This window comes from Macaca fascicularis, chromosome 15, assembly GCF_037993035.2.
Source record: "Macaca fascicularis isolate 582-1 chromosome 15, T2T-MFA8v1.1".
Taxonomy (NCBI): Eukaryota; Metazoa; Chordata; class Mammalia; order Primates; family Cercopithecidae; genus Macaca; species Macaca fascicularis.
Window position 1 is genome coordinate 60,538,213 of NC_088389.1, and position 19,251 is coordinate 60,557,463.

The 19,251-nt window shown below is 47.8% G+C and overlaps 1 protein-coding gene across 4 annotated transcripts in view; it reads right to left on the reverse strand.

Annotated features, from left to right (window-relative positions):
• TMOD1 (tropomodulin 1) overlaps nucleotides 1-19,251 on the reverse strand; it is a 92,281-nt gene that overhangs the window by 13,591 nt on the left and 59,439 nt on the right. For all 4 annotated transcript variants that reach the window (XM_045373498.3, XM_045373499.3, XM_074017029.1 and 1 more), the window contains 4 exons: nucleotides 17,807-17,896; nucleotides 16,453-16,583; nucleotides 14,672-14,779; nucleotides 11,542-11,685 (listed from right to left, as the gene is read on the reverse strand). In XM_045373498.3, coding sequence (XP_045229433.1) covers nucleotides 11,542-11,685; nucleotides 14,672-14,779; nucleotides 16,453-16,583; nucleotides 17,807-17,896 — 473 coding nt within the window. The remainder of the gene's footprint in view (nucleotides 1-11,541; nucleotides 11,686-14,671; nucleotides 14,780-16,452; nucleotides 16,584-17,806; nucleotides 17,897-19,251) is intronic.

Genomic DNA, 19,251 nt, shown 5'->3' on the forward strand with positions numbered 1-19,251 from the left:
GCGATGGTTTTTTAGATGCGACACCTAAAGCACAAACAACAAAAGAAAAAATAGATGTTATGCTTCATCAAAATTTAAAACTTTTGTGCTTCAAAGGACACAAGAAAGTGAAAAGACAACTCAAAGAATGGGAAAAATATTTTGTATTGACATTTGTAAAAATATCTGGTAGATATAGGATTTAAATATGAATATATAAAGAACTATTAGAACTCAACAGTAAAAACACAAATAATTTATAAATGGGCAAAGGATTTGAATAGACAGTTCTGTAAAGAAGATAAAAATGGCAAATAAACATATGAAAAAGTGCTCATCATCAATAATTCAAAAAATGCAAATCAAACCACAATGAGATTCCACTTCACACACACTAAGATGACTGTAATAGAAAAGACAGACAGTAACAAGTATTGACAAGAATGTGGAGAAAGCGGCACCCTCAAACGTTGCTGGTGGGAATATAAAATGGTGTCACTGCTTTGAAAGACAGTTTGGCAGTTCCTCAAAAAGTTAAACATAGAGCTACCATATGACCCAGCAATTCCACTCCTGGGTGGAAAATAAAAACATAAGTTCACACGAAAACTTGTTCATGAATGCTCATAATAGCATTATTCAGAATAGCTAAAAGAAGAAACCACCCAAATGTCCACCATCTGATGAATGGATACACACAACATGGTAGATCCTTACAGTGGAGTATTACTCAGCTAGAAAGGAAATAAAGTTCTGATATGTGCTATTATACAACATGAATGACCCTGGAAAACATTGTGCTAAATGAAAGAAGCCAGACACAAAGGCCATATATTGTATAATTCCATTGATATGAAATGCCTAGATGAGGCAAATCCATAGTGATGGAAAGGAGGTTAGTGGTTGCCAGGGGCTGGGGGAGGGGATAAAAGCAGAATGAGAGCTAATGGGTATAGAGTTTCTTTTTTGAGTGATAAAAATTTTCTAGAATTAGATAGTGCTGATGGTTGCAGAACCTTGTGAATACATCAAAACCCACTGAATTGTACCTTTCAAAAGGATGAATCGTGTGGTGTGTGAAGTACATGTCAATTAGAAAAAATTCCACAGTAAAAAAAAAAATTAGAAAATGGGGAAAAGAGATGAAGAGACATTCACTGAAGAGGATGTACATATTTCAGATAATCACATGACACGATGTCCAACATCATGACCTATCACAGAAATGCAAATCAAAATCACAATGAGATATCACTACATACCTAACAAAATCTCTAAAATAAAAATTAGCAACAACACCAAATGTTGGTGAGAATGTGGAGAAACTGGCTTACTCATAAACTACTGGTGGGTCTAGAAAATGGCACACTGTGCACAAGAGTTGAGTTTCTTAAAATGCAGTTGGACTCCTGGGTATTTATCCCAGAGAAATTAAAACATATGTTTACATAAAAATCTGTACCTGAATGTTTATAGCACCTTTATATGTAATAGACAAACCTGGAAACAACCCAGACGTCCTTCAACAGGTGAGTGGTCAAACAAACCATGGTACATCCACGCCATGGAATACTACTCACCAGTGAAAAAGAGCAAACTCTTGGTACACGCAACAACCTGGATGAGTCTCCATAGAATTATGCCAAGTGGAAAAAAAAAAAAAAAAGCCAGTCCAAAATGGTTACATAGCATATGATTTTCATTTAGATAACATCATATATATATAACATTCTTTAAATGACAAAAATATTAAAATGGAAAACACGTTAGTGGTTGCCTGGGGTTAAGGAGGCAGGAGGAAGAGACAAGTGAGCTTGACTACAAAAGGGGAATATGAGCGATCCCTGTGACAGAAATATTTTGTATCTTGACTGTATCAATGTTACTATCCTTGCTGTGATACAAAACTACAGTTCCCACCTAAACTCCATAGAGTACAAGGGACCTCTCTATTCCCTCCCTCCCTCCCCTCCCTCCCTTCCTCCCTCCCTCCCTTCCTTCCTTCCTTCCTTCCTCTTTCTTTTCTGAGACAGAGTCTCACTCTATTGCCCAGGCTGGAGTGTAGTGGTGCAATCTTGGCTCACTGCGGCCTCTGTCTCCCAGGTTCAAGCGATTCTCCTGCCTCAGGCTCCCAAGTAGCTGGGACTACAAGCATGTGCCACCACACCCAGCTAATTTTTTGTGTTTTTGGTAGAGATGGGATTTCACTATGTTGTCCAGGCTGGTCTCGAACTCCTGGCCTCAAATGATCCACCCATCTCAGCCTCCCAAAGTGCTGGGATTATAGGTGTGAGCCACTACACTCGACTCCTCTGTATTATTTCTTACAGCTGCATACTAGTCTGTAATTATCCCCAAATTTTAAAAGTTTAATAATTAAAAAAAAAAAAAAAACAGAAATAGAAACCAAACAAATACACAACCACCTCTAATGGCTCCCCATTGCCAAGAACTGCTGCTGTTTACTGTGTTCCAGGCCCTGCCTTGTGCCCCACTTGCATGATCTCAGCTCATTCCCTCACTAAGCCAACAGGACAGAGCCCCACCTCCTCAGCCTGGCACTCAAGGCCCTCACAAATGACTCCTTGCTTTCCTTCTCTCTCTCCTTCCTTACTCAGCCTGTTTATCTCTGGCAGTCTGATAATGGCACCTGGTGCAGACAGAGGTCTACTCCTAAAAGCTTACGTGCCTCCACGTGGAATGCTTTTAGCCTCCCTGTATGTATATCCCTATTGCTTTAATATGTACTGCAAATTCCCCCTCCCCATGAGGCTTTTCCTGATCCTGACCCCAGGAAATGATCTCTCCCCATTCCACACTCAAGCGCACATTGGATGTCCCTCCCTACACCTAGCAGAGTCCATCTGCCTTACTTGAGTCACCCGCCTCTATAGCTGTCTCACCAGTTAGAACTGTATTGTGCAATACAGTAGCCACAGTAGCTACTAGTCACATGTGGCTCTATATATCTAAATAATTAAAATGAAAACGATGCATAGTTCAGTTCCTCAGTCCTATTAGCCACATTTCTAGTGCTTGATAGCCACTGGTGGCCGGGCGCAGTGGCTCGCACCTATAATCCCAGCACTCTGGGAAGCTGAGGCAGGAGGATCACTTGAGACCAGGAGTTTGAGACCAACCTGGGCAGGCAACATAGAGAAAACTCGTCACTACAAAAACCAACAAACAAATAGCCACTGGCTAGAGACTACCATGTTGGTTAGTGCAGATATGGAACAGTTCCATCATCACAGAAAGTTCTATTGAACAGTGCTGCTGTAGACCATGAGCTCCCGGGTAAGACATAGTACCCAGTTTCTCTCAGTCGAAGTGTGTGGAATTGAATTGAATGGAGGAAATAGGAACATGCTTGGGAGGGATAGAGGGGACATCAGCCCAGTATCCAAATGGACAAGCACGAATTGCAGCTGAGACTCTTGATTGAGAACTCCCCCCAGGTATTCTGAGTTCACCAGAGCTCATCTAGGTTCAGACTGGACTCAGAAAGCTGGCCACAGCAGGCAGAGGGACACTGGTGAAATTCCACCGGCCCCTCTGGCAAGGATCCTAAGAATGCCGGGAAGAGGTCAGGTCTGTCCTTGGAGGACTCAGCACAGCTCTGGAATCTGGCTGTTTTGGCCTGGAGATGGTACAGCAACCATCTGAGGCCCCAAGAAGGAACTGGCAGCTCCTCTATCCACCCTACCCAGTTAGCAGGAACCCTTGCCTCGTGTTGAGGTCACTTGCTGGAAATGCCCTGCTAAAACTCAGGATGGGCTAGTCTCAGAAAGTACTGGTCTCCCTTGAGTGAAGGGGCTACCGGGGACTTCGAGGGCTGCCTCTGCAAAGTTGATGCTTCGTGCAGAGTACAAAGCCCCTTGACATGCATTGCCCCATTCAACCTGTCTACATCCCTGGGAGGTGAGCAGGGCAGGCAAGAGCCAGCTTAGAGATGAGTAAACTGAACCCATGCGTAGATGGAAGCTGGACCATGCTCCCTCGACTTATTCATGACAGAGCCAAGGTTTGACCTTGACCTGGGGCTGGAAGGACTGCAGAGGTTCCTGTAGGCCCAGTTCTCACATTAGTGTCCAATATCCTGGGATACACACAGATGTGTCTGGGTGTGTGAGACAAGGTACAGGATTCCATTAGATAATCATGATCTTCCAAGAGTGTTCATCTCAGACCAAACCCATTCTTTTTACACTAAGGAGTAAAGTAGAACATGTGATACATCTTACAATAAGCCTTAAGATGTCAAAGAAGCTTCATCCTTCTCTGACTCCGGGGACCCTGAGACTAAAAGGACTCATTCATTTTATAGATGAGAGAAGCAGTGGCTAGGGAGCCAGGACTAAAAACCAGTTCTCTTCCTTATTTTTCAAGTAACTTATTTAGTGATTACTGCATGCCAAACAATGTCATAAACATTTTACGAAAGCTAATTCATTTTCTCCTATCAATCCAAGGAATATGTACTACTATCATTATTTTCATTTATTTTATTTTATTTATTTTTTGAGACAGAGTCTTGCTCTCTCGCCCAGGCTGGAATGCAGTGGCGCGATCTCGGCTCGCTACAACCTCCACCTTCTGGGTTCAAGCAATGCTCCTGCCTCAGCCTCCTAAGTAGTGCCACCATGCCCGGCTAATTTTTATATTTTTAGTAGAAACGGGGTTTCACCATGTTGACCAGGCTGGTCTTGAACTCCTGACCTCAAGTGATCCACCTGCCTTGGCCTCCTAAAGTGCTGGAATTACAGGCATGAACCCCTATGCCCATCCTCATTATTCTCATTTTATAGGCAAGAAAAATGAAGCACAGAGGTATTAAGAAAATTTTCCCAAATCCCAGAATGGGTCAGTTGCAGAACCAGGATTGGAACATAGGCAGTCAGCTCCAGAGTCTGTGCTGGTTTCCACCTCACTTAAGTGCCTCTGAGAATGATCAGAGGCAGAAGTAGGACTGACGAGAGGAACTACGGGCAGATGGTGTTTGGCTCAACATGGAGGATTGCCTCTGACCATCTGAAGTGTCCACACACTGAGGAGCTGCCTGGTAGGGTAGTGAGCCGCTTGTGCCTGGAAGTATGTAAAGGGGGAGAGACCATGGGCTTGGTCATGCCCGGACTGGCAACAGTCTCTGGGCAGCAGAGCCAGGGACAGGGTGGTCAGGGAAGAACTCTTGTTCCACTTCAGATTTGCTTGAGAAGTAAATAAACCACTTGTGAATAAATATAACCTCATTATTAAAAATTCAAGTGATACTAACACAGATTGAGTAAAACGAAAGAGTCTCCCTCACCCCATTTATTCCCAGTCCCACCCCCTTCCGTAGAAGTAACCACCATGGCCAATGAGTTGTGTTTGTATGCATGAAGTATAAGACAGAAATGTACAGGGGTTTGTTTTGTTTTGTGGTACTTGTTTCTTCTTTAAATGAATTCATACTATACTTACTGTTCTGCAACTTGCCTTTTTCATTTTATTTTTATTTATTTATTTATTTATTTTGGAGACAGGGCCTCACTCTGTTGCCCAGGCTAGAGTGCAGCAGTGCAAAGCAGGGCAATCATAGCTCACTACAGCCTCCGACTCCTGGGCTCAAGTGATCCTCCTGCTCAGCCTCCCAAGTAGCTAGGACTACAGGCACGTGTTACCATGCCTGGAGAATTTCCTTTTTTTTTTTTTTTTTTTTTTTTTTTAACAGAGATGGGGTCTTGCTATGTTGACCAGACTGGTCTTGAATTCCTGGTCTCTAGTGATCTCCCTCCTTGGCCTCCCAAAGTGCTGGGATTACAGGTATGAGCTGTCATGCCCAGCCTGCCTTTTTCATTTAATATTTTGCAAAGCTCTTTCCGAGTCAGTACACAGAGAATGACCTTATTCCTTCCATTGGCTTCACAGGATGCCCTGGTGTAGGTGGATATTTAGGTTACTTCCGTTTTTTCCTGTTACGAACAATGCGGCAGTGGCTGGGGTGGGAGGGGGTATTCCTCAGGCTCCCCACGGAGATCAGAACTGCTGGGTTGAAAGATAGGCACTTTCGAATTAAAATTGAGACTGCTCTGCCTAAGGGATGTAAAAGTCGGCATGCCCTTCAGCAATGTGTGACAGCTGTGTGTCCTCACACCTTTACTGTGTCAGAGCATTACCCATCTGATGAGAAACAGATCAGATTTGCTTTTGAACAAAATGACCAACCAACACCTTAGGTGTTACAGGCTGTATCCTGGAGCTGGTGGCTCTGAGACCCCCTTTCTAGCCAGAAGCACCAGGAACATGTGCTCACTTTGGATGTCAAATGTCCAAAGAATCTCACTTTGGACATTTGATGGGGCCAATTCTGGCCAATTCTGGCAGTTCCCAGATGATGTGGACAACTGGGAATACTTCAAAACACAACAGAAAGGAGCTCTCGGAATTATGTTGTCCAACTCCAGAGTCCCAAACCCTAACTGACTTTAAAATTCCCTCCGTCTCCCAGTTGTTTACACACCCCCAGGATTGGAACTCCTCCCCCTCTGAGGTACCTGCTCCATCCTGGGGTAGCTTTGCTAGTTACAGAGGTCTTTCTGGACAACTCCTGTGACACAAAATTCTTACTATGATGACTTAATATCTGCAAAATTCTTTGATCCTCCTCCGTCCAAAAGGTGGTGCCTGATTTCCCTCCCCTTGAATGTGGGTTGTGCTTTGTGACTCAGTTTTAATAAATAGCATATAGTGGAAATGACTTTGTGTAACTTCTGAGGCTGGGTCATAAAAGGCATTTGAAGCTTTCTTCTTTCTCTGCCTTGGCTCACTCACTCTGGGAGAAGTTAGCTGCCATATTGTGAGGACATTCCAACAGCCCTAGGCCGGTGCACACAGCAAGGTGCTGAGGTCTCCTGCCCATGCCATGAGGGAGCCATGGTGGAAGCAGTTCTTCCAGCTCGGATCACACGCTCTGGGCGAAGTCAGCCGGCCACACTGCTCCTGGATTCCTGGCCCTCAGAAATGGTGAGTTAATACATATTTATTGTTGTTTTATGCCAGGGCTCTGAGGCTGTTTAAGTTGCTGTATTTGGGGATAGTTTGTTACACAGCTACAGATAACTGATACACTCACAATATTGAGTAAAAAAAGCCAGACCCAAATCATCCAATCTGGGAAAACAAGACAGCACAATCCATCTCCTTTAACTTCTCTTCAAAATATTAAGCACATCCTCATTGTCAAATACTGGAATAAAAAGTGGGGAAGCGGCCACTACCCCAGACATTATACATATTCTCATTTGTGGGGCTCACCCCAGGCCTTGTCTGGCCTGGGGAGCAGGGCCCCCCTGTGCCCTGGGGGTCCTGGGGAAGAGCAGCTCTGTGGGGATTTTGGAGACTTTGGTGAGAGCAGCAGAGAAGCCATGTGTGGAGATGGCCTGTTTGGCCTGGGCTGGGCCTACAGGCTCCCTCAGGGCCCACAGGGTCTCTCCCATCCATCCATCAGTGCAGCCAGGATACTGCAGCTCCAACCCAGCTCTGCCACTAACCTGGCCCGTGGCCTTGGGCTAGTCCCATCCCTTCTCTCATCCTCAGTCTCCCTGCCTGTGAAAGGAGGACTGGGCTAGACGTTGTCTCAGTGCCTTCTGGCTCTGGGGCCTGCTCTGCCCTTTTCCAATTCATCGTGGCCTTGGCGCAATCGCAGGCAGCAACAGAACATTGCTGGAGATAGACTCTTTGAGTCAACAAACAGCTTCAAAGTCCTGGTTCCCAAACTGCGTCCTCAGCCAGCACCGTGTCACCCTGGGCAGAACTCCCCAAGTCCCTTTCCCTGGCCGTATAAGGAGAAAGGACAGAGACTTGCTGCCACAGGTTATAAGCACAGGACTGAGGAAAAAGCTCCCGTCTCCTAGGACCTCAGTGACTAACCAGGAATGACGAATAAAGCAATAAATCAGATGCCACTTACCACCTCCTCAGTGTCACACTGCCCTGCCTCCCCGCAGTGGGGCTGGGACACCTGAAGGGGGGGCACTGGTGGCCTCCTCCTGAGCCTGAGTCAGCAGAGCCCCCTCTCTGAGACCTGCCTTCAGCCCCTCCCCTGCTGGACCCAACTCCAGTTAGGCAGGAGCACCTCCCCACAGCCCCCTGGTCCTGGGGGCCATAGCCCCTGGCTGATCTCCTGGGCCCTGATACCCTCTCCTTGCCCCCAGTCCCCTCTCACCCAGCTGGAACCATCTTCCCAGAGCACAGCCACAGCCCACTCTCCCTAAATCTACCCATTCAAAGCTCTCTGACTCCTAATCCCCTTGCTGGCTTTCCTCTGGGGGTACTGTGAGTCTGTGTGGATGGGCTCCATGGCTTTCCCCACTCCTCTCTGCACCTGGGATGCCATGGCCTCCATGTCACCTGAGATACTTTTCACCCTGTGGGTAGGAAGTCAGGGTCTACCCAGTATCTACGGGTTAATCTCAAAATCTGCCTCCTCCAAGCAACCCTCCCTGATCCCTATTCCTGACTGAGACTGCTCCCTCTGATGGACCTCACAGCCCACTGTCTGGCTGCTGGAGCACCTGGTATGATGGTCATTTCTGCAAACATCTTTCCTCCCATCTAGTGAGGAAGTTTCTGGAGGGCGGACCTGGAGCCTCAGTCCCACACACAGCCCAGCACAGTCCTGGCAAGCAGCCAGTGTTCATCAGCATGTCGAGATGAACCAGAAAAGAAGCTCATTGGATGGGGGTGGTGCTGACCAGTGCTCAGGCCCCAGGCCAGAGGACAGATGAGAAAAGCCAGGCTGATGTCACATGAAACTACAGCTGCTTCAAGAACCCAGACAGCCGTAGCATTATACATGGACTCTGGGGTCACACAGACCTGGGTTTGAATCTTGCCCCTCTTGCTTCTTGTGTGGCCTTGGGCAGGTTGCATAGCCTGCCTGGCACTCAGTTTCCTCATCTGTGATATGGGGATGGGTTGTAATGCCAGTTACAGAGTCTTTGTGAACATTAAATTAGATAATAGACACAAAGTACCCAGTATGGTTTTGGCTCATGATAACCTGCTCAGGAAATTAACTCTTAGAATAGCGTGTGAATCCCCTAGATCACCTTCCCAGTAATTCTAGAAGTTAACAACTTCAGTTTACATCTGTTATCTCCTTAGAAGCAGAGATTCTTATAATCCCCATTTTACAAGCAAGGACACTGAGGCTCAGGGAAGTGAATGTTTTTGAACCAGGGTGTTCCGCTAAGGTAAGAGCAATGGTTAGCATGGGCTCCATCTTGGACTCTGGGGGGGTAGCGTGTGGAGGGAAGGGGCAACTCCCTGGCAGCTGCCACCACAGTGACCTGAAGCCAGTGCTCCCAGTCTTCTTTGGCTGACATTCTGCCCTGGGAGTTAAGTTTCAGCTGACTATGGGTAGACCCTGACCTCCTGCCAGGCTAGGCTGGGATTCACATGAGTAGCCAATCCCAGGGCCTGGCCCAGAGCTGCTGCCAAGCCTGCTGCATGCCTTTGTTCCATCTGCTCTGCCCCTCTTGCCTCCAATGGTGCAGAGTCAGCAATGGCTAAGGGAGGGCGCAGAAGGGGTAGGGGTGGGGATGGCCTGAGAATGAGCGAGGCAGCAGCAAGACCACCGGCACGCGAGAGATGCAAGGAGTCCGATGCAACAAATGCACGTGACACGGCTGCTGCCAGCTCATGTGACTGCTTTATATAAACTAGAAAAAAGTGCCCTCTCTGGGTGAACAAAGCCCCATACTGAGGCACACAGCTCGGAGAGTGGATTCCGGGTTGGATTTTGCTCTCTGCTGCCTCATTGTGCTGTGAACAATATGCACGACCATCCAGGGCAAACTTCCTTACCAGGCACCCTTGAAGGGCGAGGTCCTGAGCTGGGCACTGAGATAAGGAGATGCCTCAGACAGCACCAGCTTCTGGGAAGCTCAAGGGAAGCCAAGGTGCTAGGGGAGCCCAGAGGAAGAGGTATCTAACTCTCTTTGGGCAGAGGTTTGGAGGAGCTATGGCAGACTAGTGGGAGAAGATAGTAATAACCCGGATCTCAAAGGAAAAAAAAAAAAAAAAAAGCCCTGATGCATGATGTGCCTATTTGCCAATTTCCATAGTGTAAATACTCCCACCTACCATGAGCAATTCAAGGCACTGATGTGCCATCGTTGGTCTCGGGAAGAGATATCCACAATCAGCTCTTGCAAGCTGGTTCAAGCTGTCTCTAGAACACCACTAAGATAAAGAGAAGCCTCAACTAAACCCAGAAGGCAGAGAAGAGGGTAGAGGCAGGGGAGGACATTCCACGAGGAGGAAAAGGAATGGAGGCATGAAAGTGAGTGGGGAGCAAGTTGTGAATGGTTTTGAAAGGGTTATGGTTGGGGAAGGGACAGTCGAAGTCTTCTGGAGATTGGTAATGTTTCGTTTCTTGACCTGGACAGGGGTTACATGCCTGTTATGATTCTTTAAGTTATGCATTTAAGTTTTATGCAGTTTTCTGTATGTTTGCCATATTTTACAATAAAAAAGTTAAAAACTTGTGACAGTCTCACTCAAGTATAACCACTGTTTAGAATTTTGTAATATTTCATTCCAATCTTTTTCTCATGCATACATTTATACAACCATTCAGCAAAAATTTTCATGTAGTGGAAAAAAACAACTGAGTCCCCATTCATAAAAAAGAAAGCATTTTAACATCAAAAGCAACGTGCTACACTGGAAGAAGTGCGAGTTTTAGAGTCAAGGAGACCTGGATTCACATCCTGCTTCCTAAATGCTGACCCTATGACCCTGAAAAGGGGGCTTATCTTTGGCCTGTCTGGACTGTTTTCTGAAAACTGAGACTGATGATACCCACATTCTGTAGCGTTGTTGTGAAGATCAAAGATGATGGATGTCAGATGTGTAGCTCAGAGCCTGGCCCACAGGAGACCCTCAACACATGTAACATATAAGATATTGTTATTAGCATCCTCTTAGAAAGTCAGAGCTGAAAGAGTGGCTCTGCAGATAAATGACTGACCCATAGAAGTTACAGAGAAATGGTAACTCCATAAGAATAAAGACAAACTGGAATTTGCTTAGAGAGTAATCTGAATGGTAAGGAAACTCAAAAGCCCCACTGAATGGGGGTGAATGAAGAAAACTGGGGATTTTAACCTGGAGAAGGAGAGCTTAGTGGTTCATGAGATCTGTGCAACAGATGTCCTGGGTGAAGCAGAAAACAGAACTAAGCCCAACAAACAGGACTTACAGGGAGCTGACTTCTACAGGATATAAGGAAGAATGTGCTCATTGCCTAAGAATGGAAGTGGTGATGTTGGTAAGGAGTGTGTCCCCCATCATGAGAGGGACTCAAGCAGAACTGGAAGAGCACACAGTGGGAGCGATGAAGAAGGAAGGTGAGCAGGATAGAGGGTTTGAACTTTGGGGACCTTGGAGGTGCCTCAAAGCTGGGCTCTGAGCTTCTATCATCAGCAATCTCAGCTCCGTTCAGCAGCATGGGAAAACTGCAGGCCGGCGAGCTGCATGTAGTAACAGACCTGAGGAGACCCTTGCCCATCTCACCTGGTTGTCAATTTTCAGTTCCACCAGAGAAGTGTTGTATGGGAGGGCTTCCACCAGGCGCAGGATCCCAGCTCCAGAAATGAAGTTGGATTCCACGTTCAGTGTCTTCAACACCTTGTTCTCCTTGAGCATCTCAGCAAGGGCCTTGAAGCACAAGAGAAAGCAAGGATACCCATGAGTCACCCTGAGCAAGGCTGGGGGCCCCTCTGGGTAGGTCCTAAAACACCTAGGGGAACAGGTGATCCCCACCACGTCCTTCACCAAGCACAACTCTGACAGTGTCTCTCCTCTCCTGCAACCCCCCATGGCTCCCGATCCCCCACAGGAGAATTCTATGCTGCTTAACCCACATCCAAAGCCTCTATGACCTGGATCTACTCCCCTGTCCAGAGTCAACTGTCACTGCTCCTCTTCAGTGGGGCTACTCGCAGCTCCCCACGCCCGCTCAGTGCTTTCCCACTTTGTCTCTGCCCTTTCTATCCCTCCCACCTGGAATTCCCTTCCCTTTCTGCTTCCCTGTCCAAGCTCTGCCCATCTTTCCAGGCCATTCTCAATGCCCCTTGCTCCAAGAGCTCTTGCTGACGTTCCCCAGCTAGATGTAGCCTACCCTCTCGAATCCTCATAGAATGGAGCCGTACTTCCCTCATTATGGACCTTGGATTCCTCCGTTCGGAGTTGTTTTCATACCAGCGTTGTCTCTGCCATTAGACTATATGCTCCTGGTGGGCTGAAAAGGCATCCTATCTATCCCATGTTGCCCACAGTACCCAGCACATAGTAGGCCCTCAGGCATTGTTCATTGAGTGACCAGTGGAGTCTCGACCTCCCGTACATACTCCCCACTTGTCTCTTTATTGCCCTGTGGAAATTCCTTGGAGACGTGGTTTTCTTCATCTGAGCACTACAGAGCAGAAGAGGGAAGCCTGGGAAACCACCCACTGGGCAAGTGACCAGGGCAAACTGGAGAAGAGGAGCTTAGGTGGCCCCTAGCACGTTTCAGAAGAACTCAGCCAGGGGGTGTAGATGACAATCAGAGCCTCTGAAGGAAATGAGGTAATTAGCAGTTGGTGGAAACGATGTGTCATGGAGGAAAAAAGACACCAGCAGCTGATAGGACATACTGAGCAGTGGGCCCTGCTGCCTGAAAGGACGCTCCAAGCCAGGAATGCCTACCGCATTGCCCCGGCCTTGCTGAGACCTGCCGAGAGGCTAGCTCCCAGAAGCCCTCTGTTTTGAAATCATCACCCCCTCCTCAGTGCCCTTCACTTCAGTGTGCCCCTGGGATGGCATGTCAGCTTTCTCTGTGATGGTGTCTCTGACTTGGCTGGCCCTCCTGAGGGAAAGGACCCAGCCAGAGTCCTCTCTGTATCCTCCACCAGAACCCTCCTGCTCCCAGGAAAGGCCTGGCCTGGCTTAATCAAATCTAATTAAAAAACAAAAAAAAACCAAAATAACAACCAGTAGGCAATCCGTCAGGCTGATCCAACTGGACATGCCGGTGGCTGAGCAGGTCCTGGAGGCCCTGTCTTGCCAGGTGTTAACTCCTTGTATGCTGGGTCCCAGTGGAGAAACTGGGGCCCAGGAGAAAAGCTAAGGCAGGCAGTGGGGGCACTGACAGAGCTCTGGCAGCCTGATTTACCAACTGGCCCAGAAGCATCTGAGTGTTCGACATGGGCATACTGGTATGCACGGGCTGATATCAGCTGTTGGTCTGGCAGAGTCCATGCCCAAAAAGCATTTATGGACCTGAGCTGAGGGCCAGTGTGGACGTGCTTGGTTTCTGATCCATGACATAGTAGCATACAGGGCATGTGGCTTTGCCAGCTGTGTTCCTATGGGCAAGGAACCATGGAGATCTGAGGTCAGAGGTCATCAGTCCAGAGGTTCCCCACTGACAGCAATGAGAGACTGTGAGCTATTTCTATTATTTCAAAAATATGAAAGAACGCTGTCCTACCTATTTTAAGAATCAGAAAAAAATTGATTGCTACAGAGTAGTTAATTACTAGCCTTGATAAACTAGTTTCTGCCCTTCTTGCAGGAATCTAGCTTTGCAGTAATCACACTGTACTGTTATCCTTTAGTTGTCTGCTTGGCCAAATGGACCAGAATCTTTATAAAAGTGGACGCTGAGACTGTTCAGTCACAATTGCATTCCAAGAACCTAATTCAGTGTTGGGCACAGAGAGACTCTTAATACATACGTGCTGGATGTTTAAAAAGAAGAGTTGATGGCTACTTCAGAGTAAGTACAATTTAGTTTGATCAGAAATATATTTTGAGACTTGGTAAAATAAAATTGATCATTGGGACCTGCTGATGAAACCATCGTTTTTATTTTTTTTAATTTTTATTTATTTATTTATTTATTTATTTATTTATTTATTTATTTATTTATTTTTGCGATGGAGCCTCGCTCTGTCACCCAAGCTGGAGTACAGTGATGCAATCTCGGCTCACTATAACCTCTGCCTCCTGGGCTCAAGTGCTTCCCCTGCCTCAGCTTCCTGAGTAGCTGGGATTACAGGCGTGCACCACCACACCCAGCTAATTTTTATACTTTTAGTAGAGACAGGGTTTCACCATATTGGCCAAGCTGGTCTCAAACTTCTGACCTCAAGTGATCCACCCATCTCGACCTCCCAAAGTTCTGGAATTACAGGTGTGAGCCACCGCACCCAGCCAAAACCATTGATTTTTAGAGATGGAGAAACTGAGGAACAGGGAAGGGCAGGCCCTTTTTCTAATATGATATGCCGAGTGAAGACAGAGACAGATGTAGGGGTCACGTGACTGCACTGGAATTGCAGGTCCACCCCTCACTTGCTGTGTGACTGGACAAAACAAGTTGCCTGACCTCTTTCAACCCTAGATTCTTTAAGTGCAAAGTGGGGAGACCTGCACATCTGAGACCAGAGGTGGTTGTGAGGATTGGCCAGGATGACGTGTAGGTGGTGCCAGGTGATAGCCGTTCCCTCTACACCCCCTCATGGCTCCTGGTCCAGTGCCTTCCACTGTACCACATAGAGCTCTTTGTTAGTGGGATACAACCAGTCCTGAGACCACATATTTCAACCCTTCTGTTTCAAGGCCCCCTATCCACAATGCAACAGAACATAAAGGTACATACATATGCCACAGGGTCATTACTCCGCGTCCCCACGATGCTGAACTTCTTCACATATGAGTTTTCTTTCAGGGCTTCTGCATATGCCTTGAGGGTGGGGATGGGGATATTCTGCACAAAGAAAGACAACAGAGAGAGTGATCAGAAGCCTCACCTGGGACAGGCTGAGGCAGGTGGATAAGCCTGGATCCTCGCTGATTCCTGGCAAGTCTCTGGCCAAAAAGCTGAGTGGGCAAAAGGTTCAGGCTTTGTCCCAGATGACTGAGATTTGGGGAGAACTTTCTAGTAAACAGATTTAGAAAATCCTCCCTGAAATTTTCAGATAAGACCTGTAACCTCTTTCTTTGTGCACTTGGGGGCCAGAGAAGAGGCAAAAATTAAGGTATGTAGTATTGTGCAAAGAGCTAGGACTGCAGGTGTGGGGAGGGGCTGGAACCTGGCTTTGGTTGCAGTGATCGGCCATGTTTCTGACTTGCTGTGTGTCTCTGTGAAAGCCTCTTCCCCTCTCTAGCCCTGTTTCTGGAAAACAGGTAAGGGAGTTGCATATGATGCTCTTTAAGAGACGTCTACCCCAGGGGGGTCTCTGCTCCGGCTGCACATCAGAGACTCCTGGGGAACTTTTACAAAATGGTGATGCTTGGGCCGGCCCAGAACAACAGAATCAGAATCTCTAGGGTCAGGCCTGGGCGTTGGTATGTATTTTTTAATCTTCTCCGGTGAAAACCACTGATCTGGTTAAACAGGCTCACAGTGCAGAGGGGAAACTGAGGCCTAGAAGAGGCTGGGGCCTCACAGGGAGATTCCATCCCTCATGCGGCCCTGAGGCAGCATTTGCTGCCAGCATGCAGCATTCTCAATTGGGCCAATGTCTCCTACTGGGCACAGGAAAGCAAACATGGCTGTGTTTTTACCAATCTCATTTCAGAGCGTCACTTTAGCTCCCGTGGGAGCAGAGCATGGGGAGGCCAGGTGGGGGTGAACACTAGGGCGTAGGTTTCCAATCTGATGGTGCTGTGGGGCTGGCAGCTGCTTAAAAGAAAGTGGAGAAGGAAAGAAATGGAACAGGCGCAAGGGAGGCTGGCTTCTAGCCTTACCCTCACCCCCTCCCAGAACTAATCCGCTGTTCTCCGGGCAGAGCAGGTGGGTGGGCAGCTGCATTTGTCTCTGAATTCTTCCTGCGGCGGCCTGTTCAGGGTGGGACTGCCTGCCTACCTGTCCCTCCCCTACCCTGGGATCACATAAGGAAATGTCCACAGAGAAAAGGGCAGACAGCTTGGGATATTGCTTTACACATTTTGGCCAACAGCTCCCTTCTGTGGCTGTAAAACGAGGCTGAATATGAATGTGATACAGCAGCAGCAATGGTACAGGGGAAGGACCTGCCCAGGGCCTGTGTTACCCCCGAGCCTAGTGGGCACTGGACTTTTCCAGCCTTGAGATCCCGTGCAGCAGTGTGTGTCTGACTCATGATTTTATCTCGGAGAATCTCTCAGTGTTTTGAATAACGTGGCAGGTTTCCAGATTGAAGCTGGGTTGGCCCATGCTAAACATCTGGGCCTGGTATCATCCTCAGAAAGAAACCAGGACTGCCAGATGCACTTGTTTACACTGCCCACCTCTCTTAAAGCCTCCCATTTGCAAAGGTTTTGTCCCTGTTCCTGATGCAGAAGCACCTGGAGTCCAAACAGGACCCTGTTTACTCTGCACAGCCAACCCTGGACCACTTGCATTTGGTCCTCCCTCCCCCACCCACATGCAGGTAAAGTGAAATAAATGGACCTTACCCGGATATTATTGAGGTTAACTTCTTCAAGTTTTGGGTCGTTGTTCTTTATCCGTTCCAGTGTTTCCTCTACGTCTGTTGAATTTGGTTCTTCGTCGGGCACAGGCTTGTATTGTGTGGGTTTAATCACGCCTAGAGTGACCGATAAAAGGGAGGTGGCTCACAGAAACAAGGGGCTCACTTTCTGCCAACACAGAGATACTCTGGAAAGGAGCGTGTGCAGACTTAGGGCACATGAAGGCTGCACATCGCAAGGACTGGGTGGGGGTAGGGGGCACCACTCAGAAGAAGCCCCACAAGGGAGCCGGGAGGCTGGGGTTCTGCTTGGACTCTGCTTTTGACGTCCTGCAAGAACTGGGTGAATTACTGACACTCTCTGAACCTTGGGTCTTCATCTGTAAAGCAGGGCTAGTCATTTTACTGGGGCTCATGACCTCAGTGGGCTCCTGGGAGGCTAAGAGGAAGCCCGGATGGGAAAGAAATGCATCAATCTTCCAGAGGGAGGAATAATTATATTTTGGCAGCCTCATTTCTGTTTGGGGCCAAAATGCCAGCTTTGGAACAATGCAGTGGAGTAATTAAGGCAATGCAATATTGGCATATTGGCACAGGAAAGGACAAAAGGGCTCATGAAACAGAGGAGGCACTTAGAAACAGACTCATGTGGATGATAAGGGCTGGGGCCCAAACAAATGGTGAAAGGATAAATCTTGCAAGGAATGGTGTTGGGTCCACTGGATATCAATTCAAAAAACTGAAAGTTTGATCTCATCCCACAGCACACACAAACATGAACTCCAGGTAGATTAAGAAGTTGAATATAAGGCCAGGTGTGGTGGCTCATGCCTGTAATCCCAGCACTTTGGGAGGCTGAGGCAGGAGGATCGCTTGAGTCCAGGAGTTCGAGACCAGCCTGGGCAACGGTGTGACCTCATCTCCATACAAAATAAACAAAATTAGCCAGGCATGCTGGCATACGCCTGTAGCCTCAGCTACTCAGGAGGCAGAGGTGGGAAGATCGCTTAAGCCCAGGAGATCCAGGCTGCAGTGAGCCAAGATTGTGCCACTGCACTCCAGCCTGGCTGACAGAGCAAGACCCTGTCTAAAAAAAGAAAAAGTTGAATATAAAAAGTAAATCTCTAAAACTTTTAGAGGAAAATATAGGAGAACATTTCTATAATATTGGGATAGAGAAGGCCTTTGTAAACAAGACACAAATCCCGGGAGACTCCAAGGAAAGGATGAACAGATTTGGCTACATAACATGTTAAAACTTCTGCAACGAGCCAGAGAACATCAGTGAGTGAAGGAAGCAAGAAGCATGAGGTCCCTCCTGGGGGTGGGCGCATACTCACTGTTGAGCCCCTCCTTGTTCATGATGGAGCTGCTGCTCAGGGCCTGGTAGTACTGCTGGTTGCTCATGAGCGTGTGCATGCCCAGGATCGCTGCAGGGACAAGGGAAGGGCTCGTGATGTGCCTCTGCAGACAGAAGAGCCTCCTAGGGACACACACCCAAACCCCGGGAACTCTGGCTCACAGAGGTGGCAAGAAACACTTGCACAAAAACTTCAACATTTTATTTTACTTTTACTCTCCCCTCTATTGATGTGACTCTGAAATCCCCAGCCCCAGCCCAGGCTGCTCTGCCCCTGGCCTCTGATTCCCTGATGTCCTGCTGGCACATCCAGCTCAACGTGGCCAAACCAGAATGGCTCTTTCCAGCGACAGCCTCTTTCTGTAGAAGGCTCTCTTTCCATCTTGTCATCTTGCCTGTCCCTCACGGTAAAACCTCAGGGAATGTGGCACCTTCTCCTCACAAGCCCATTTGACTGTCCCAGTGTCTTTGAGATCCGTCTCCCTCCCATCCCATCATCTCCGTCCTAGTGGAGGCCTGATCATTCCCTGGCTGTATTGTCACAGCTGTGTCAACACCGGTGTCCTGGTCTTGGCCTTTTCCTATCCTCTACCTCCCAGCATGCAGCACAGAGCAGTTGGAAAGATCTTTCTGGAAATGCCAACCTGACCTCATTGCTCTCATGCTCAGCCATTCTTTCATCCATTCATTTTTTCAACATGTAACAAGGCCCACCCCAGCATTGTGTGCCAGGCTCTGGTGGGGACAGTGGAGAATAAGAAAGACTGGGTCTCCGCTCATGGAGCTGAAAGTATGCTGGGGGAGAGAGGAGCCAAGCGAGTTTCCGCACAGTGAAAAACCAGTGCAGGGTATGGCGAGTGTGGCAGAGGAAAAGTTCAGTCCTAAGACAGCATAAAAGAGGAACTTGGGATGGGAAGGAGGAGTAAGTGTTGGTCAAGTTAAGAGAAGGGCTATAGACCATTCTGGGCAGAGGAATGCAGATGGTAAAGACTTCAGAGAGTTCAGAGAGTGGCAGGCCAGTGAGGGAAGAAGGTCAGGTTGGCATCTCCAGAAAGACTTTTCCAGCTGTTCTGTGCTGCACATTGGCAGGTGGAGAGTAGGAAGAGGCCAAGGCCAGGACACCAGTGATGACACAGCTGTGACAATCACTGCTGGGGGAAACAGGATGGAAGCTCGATATGCGGCGGTAATAATCACAAGCATGGCAACGCCACCGCTCTCACTAAGCACATACTTGGTGCCAGGGAAGACACTTTGTACCCATCATTCCCAATTTGGTTGCACATTGGAATCACTTGGGGATCTGTTGAAATTCCTGATGCCCAGTCCCACCCCAGACCAATTAACCTGAAATATCTGGGGGTGGAGCTCAGGCACCTGCATTTTTAAAGCTCCCTGGATGGTTCCAATGAGCAGCCAAGGTTG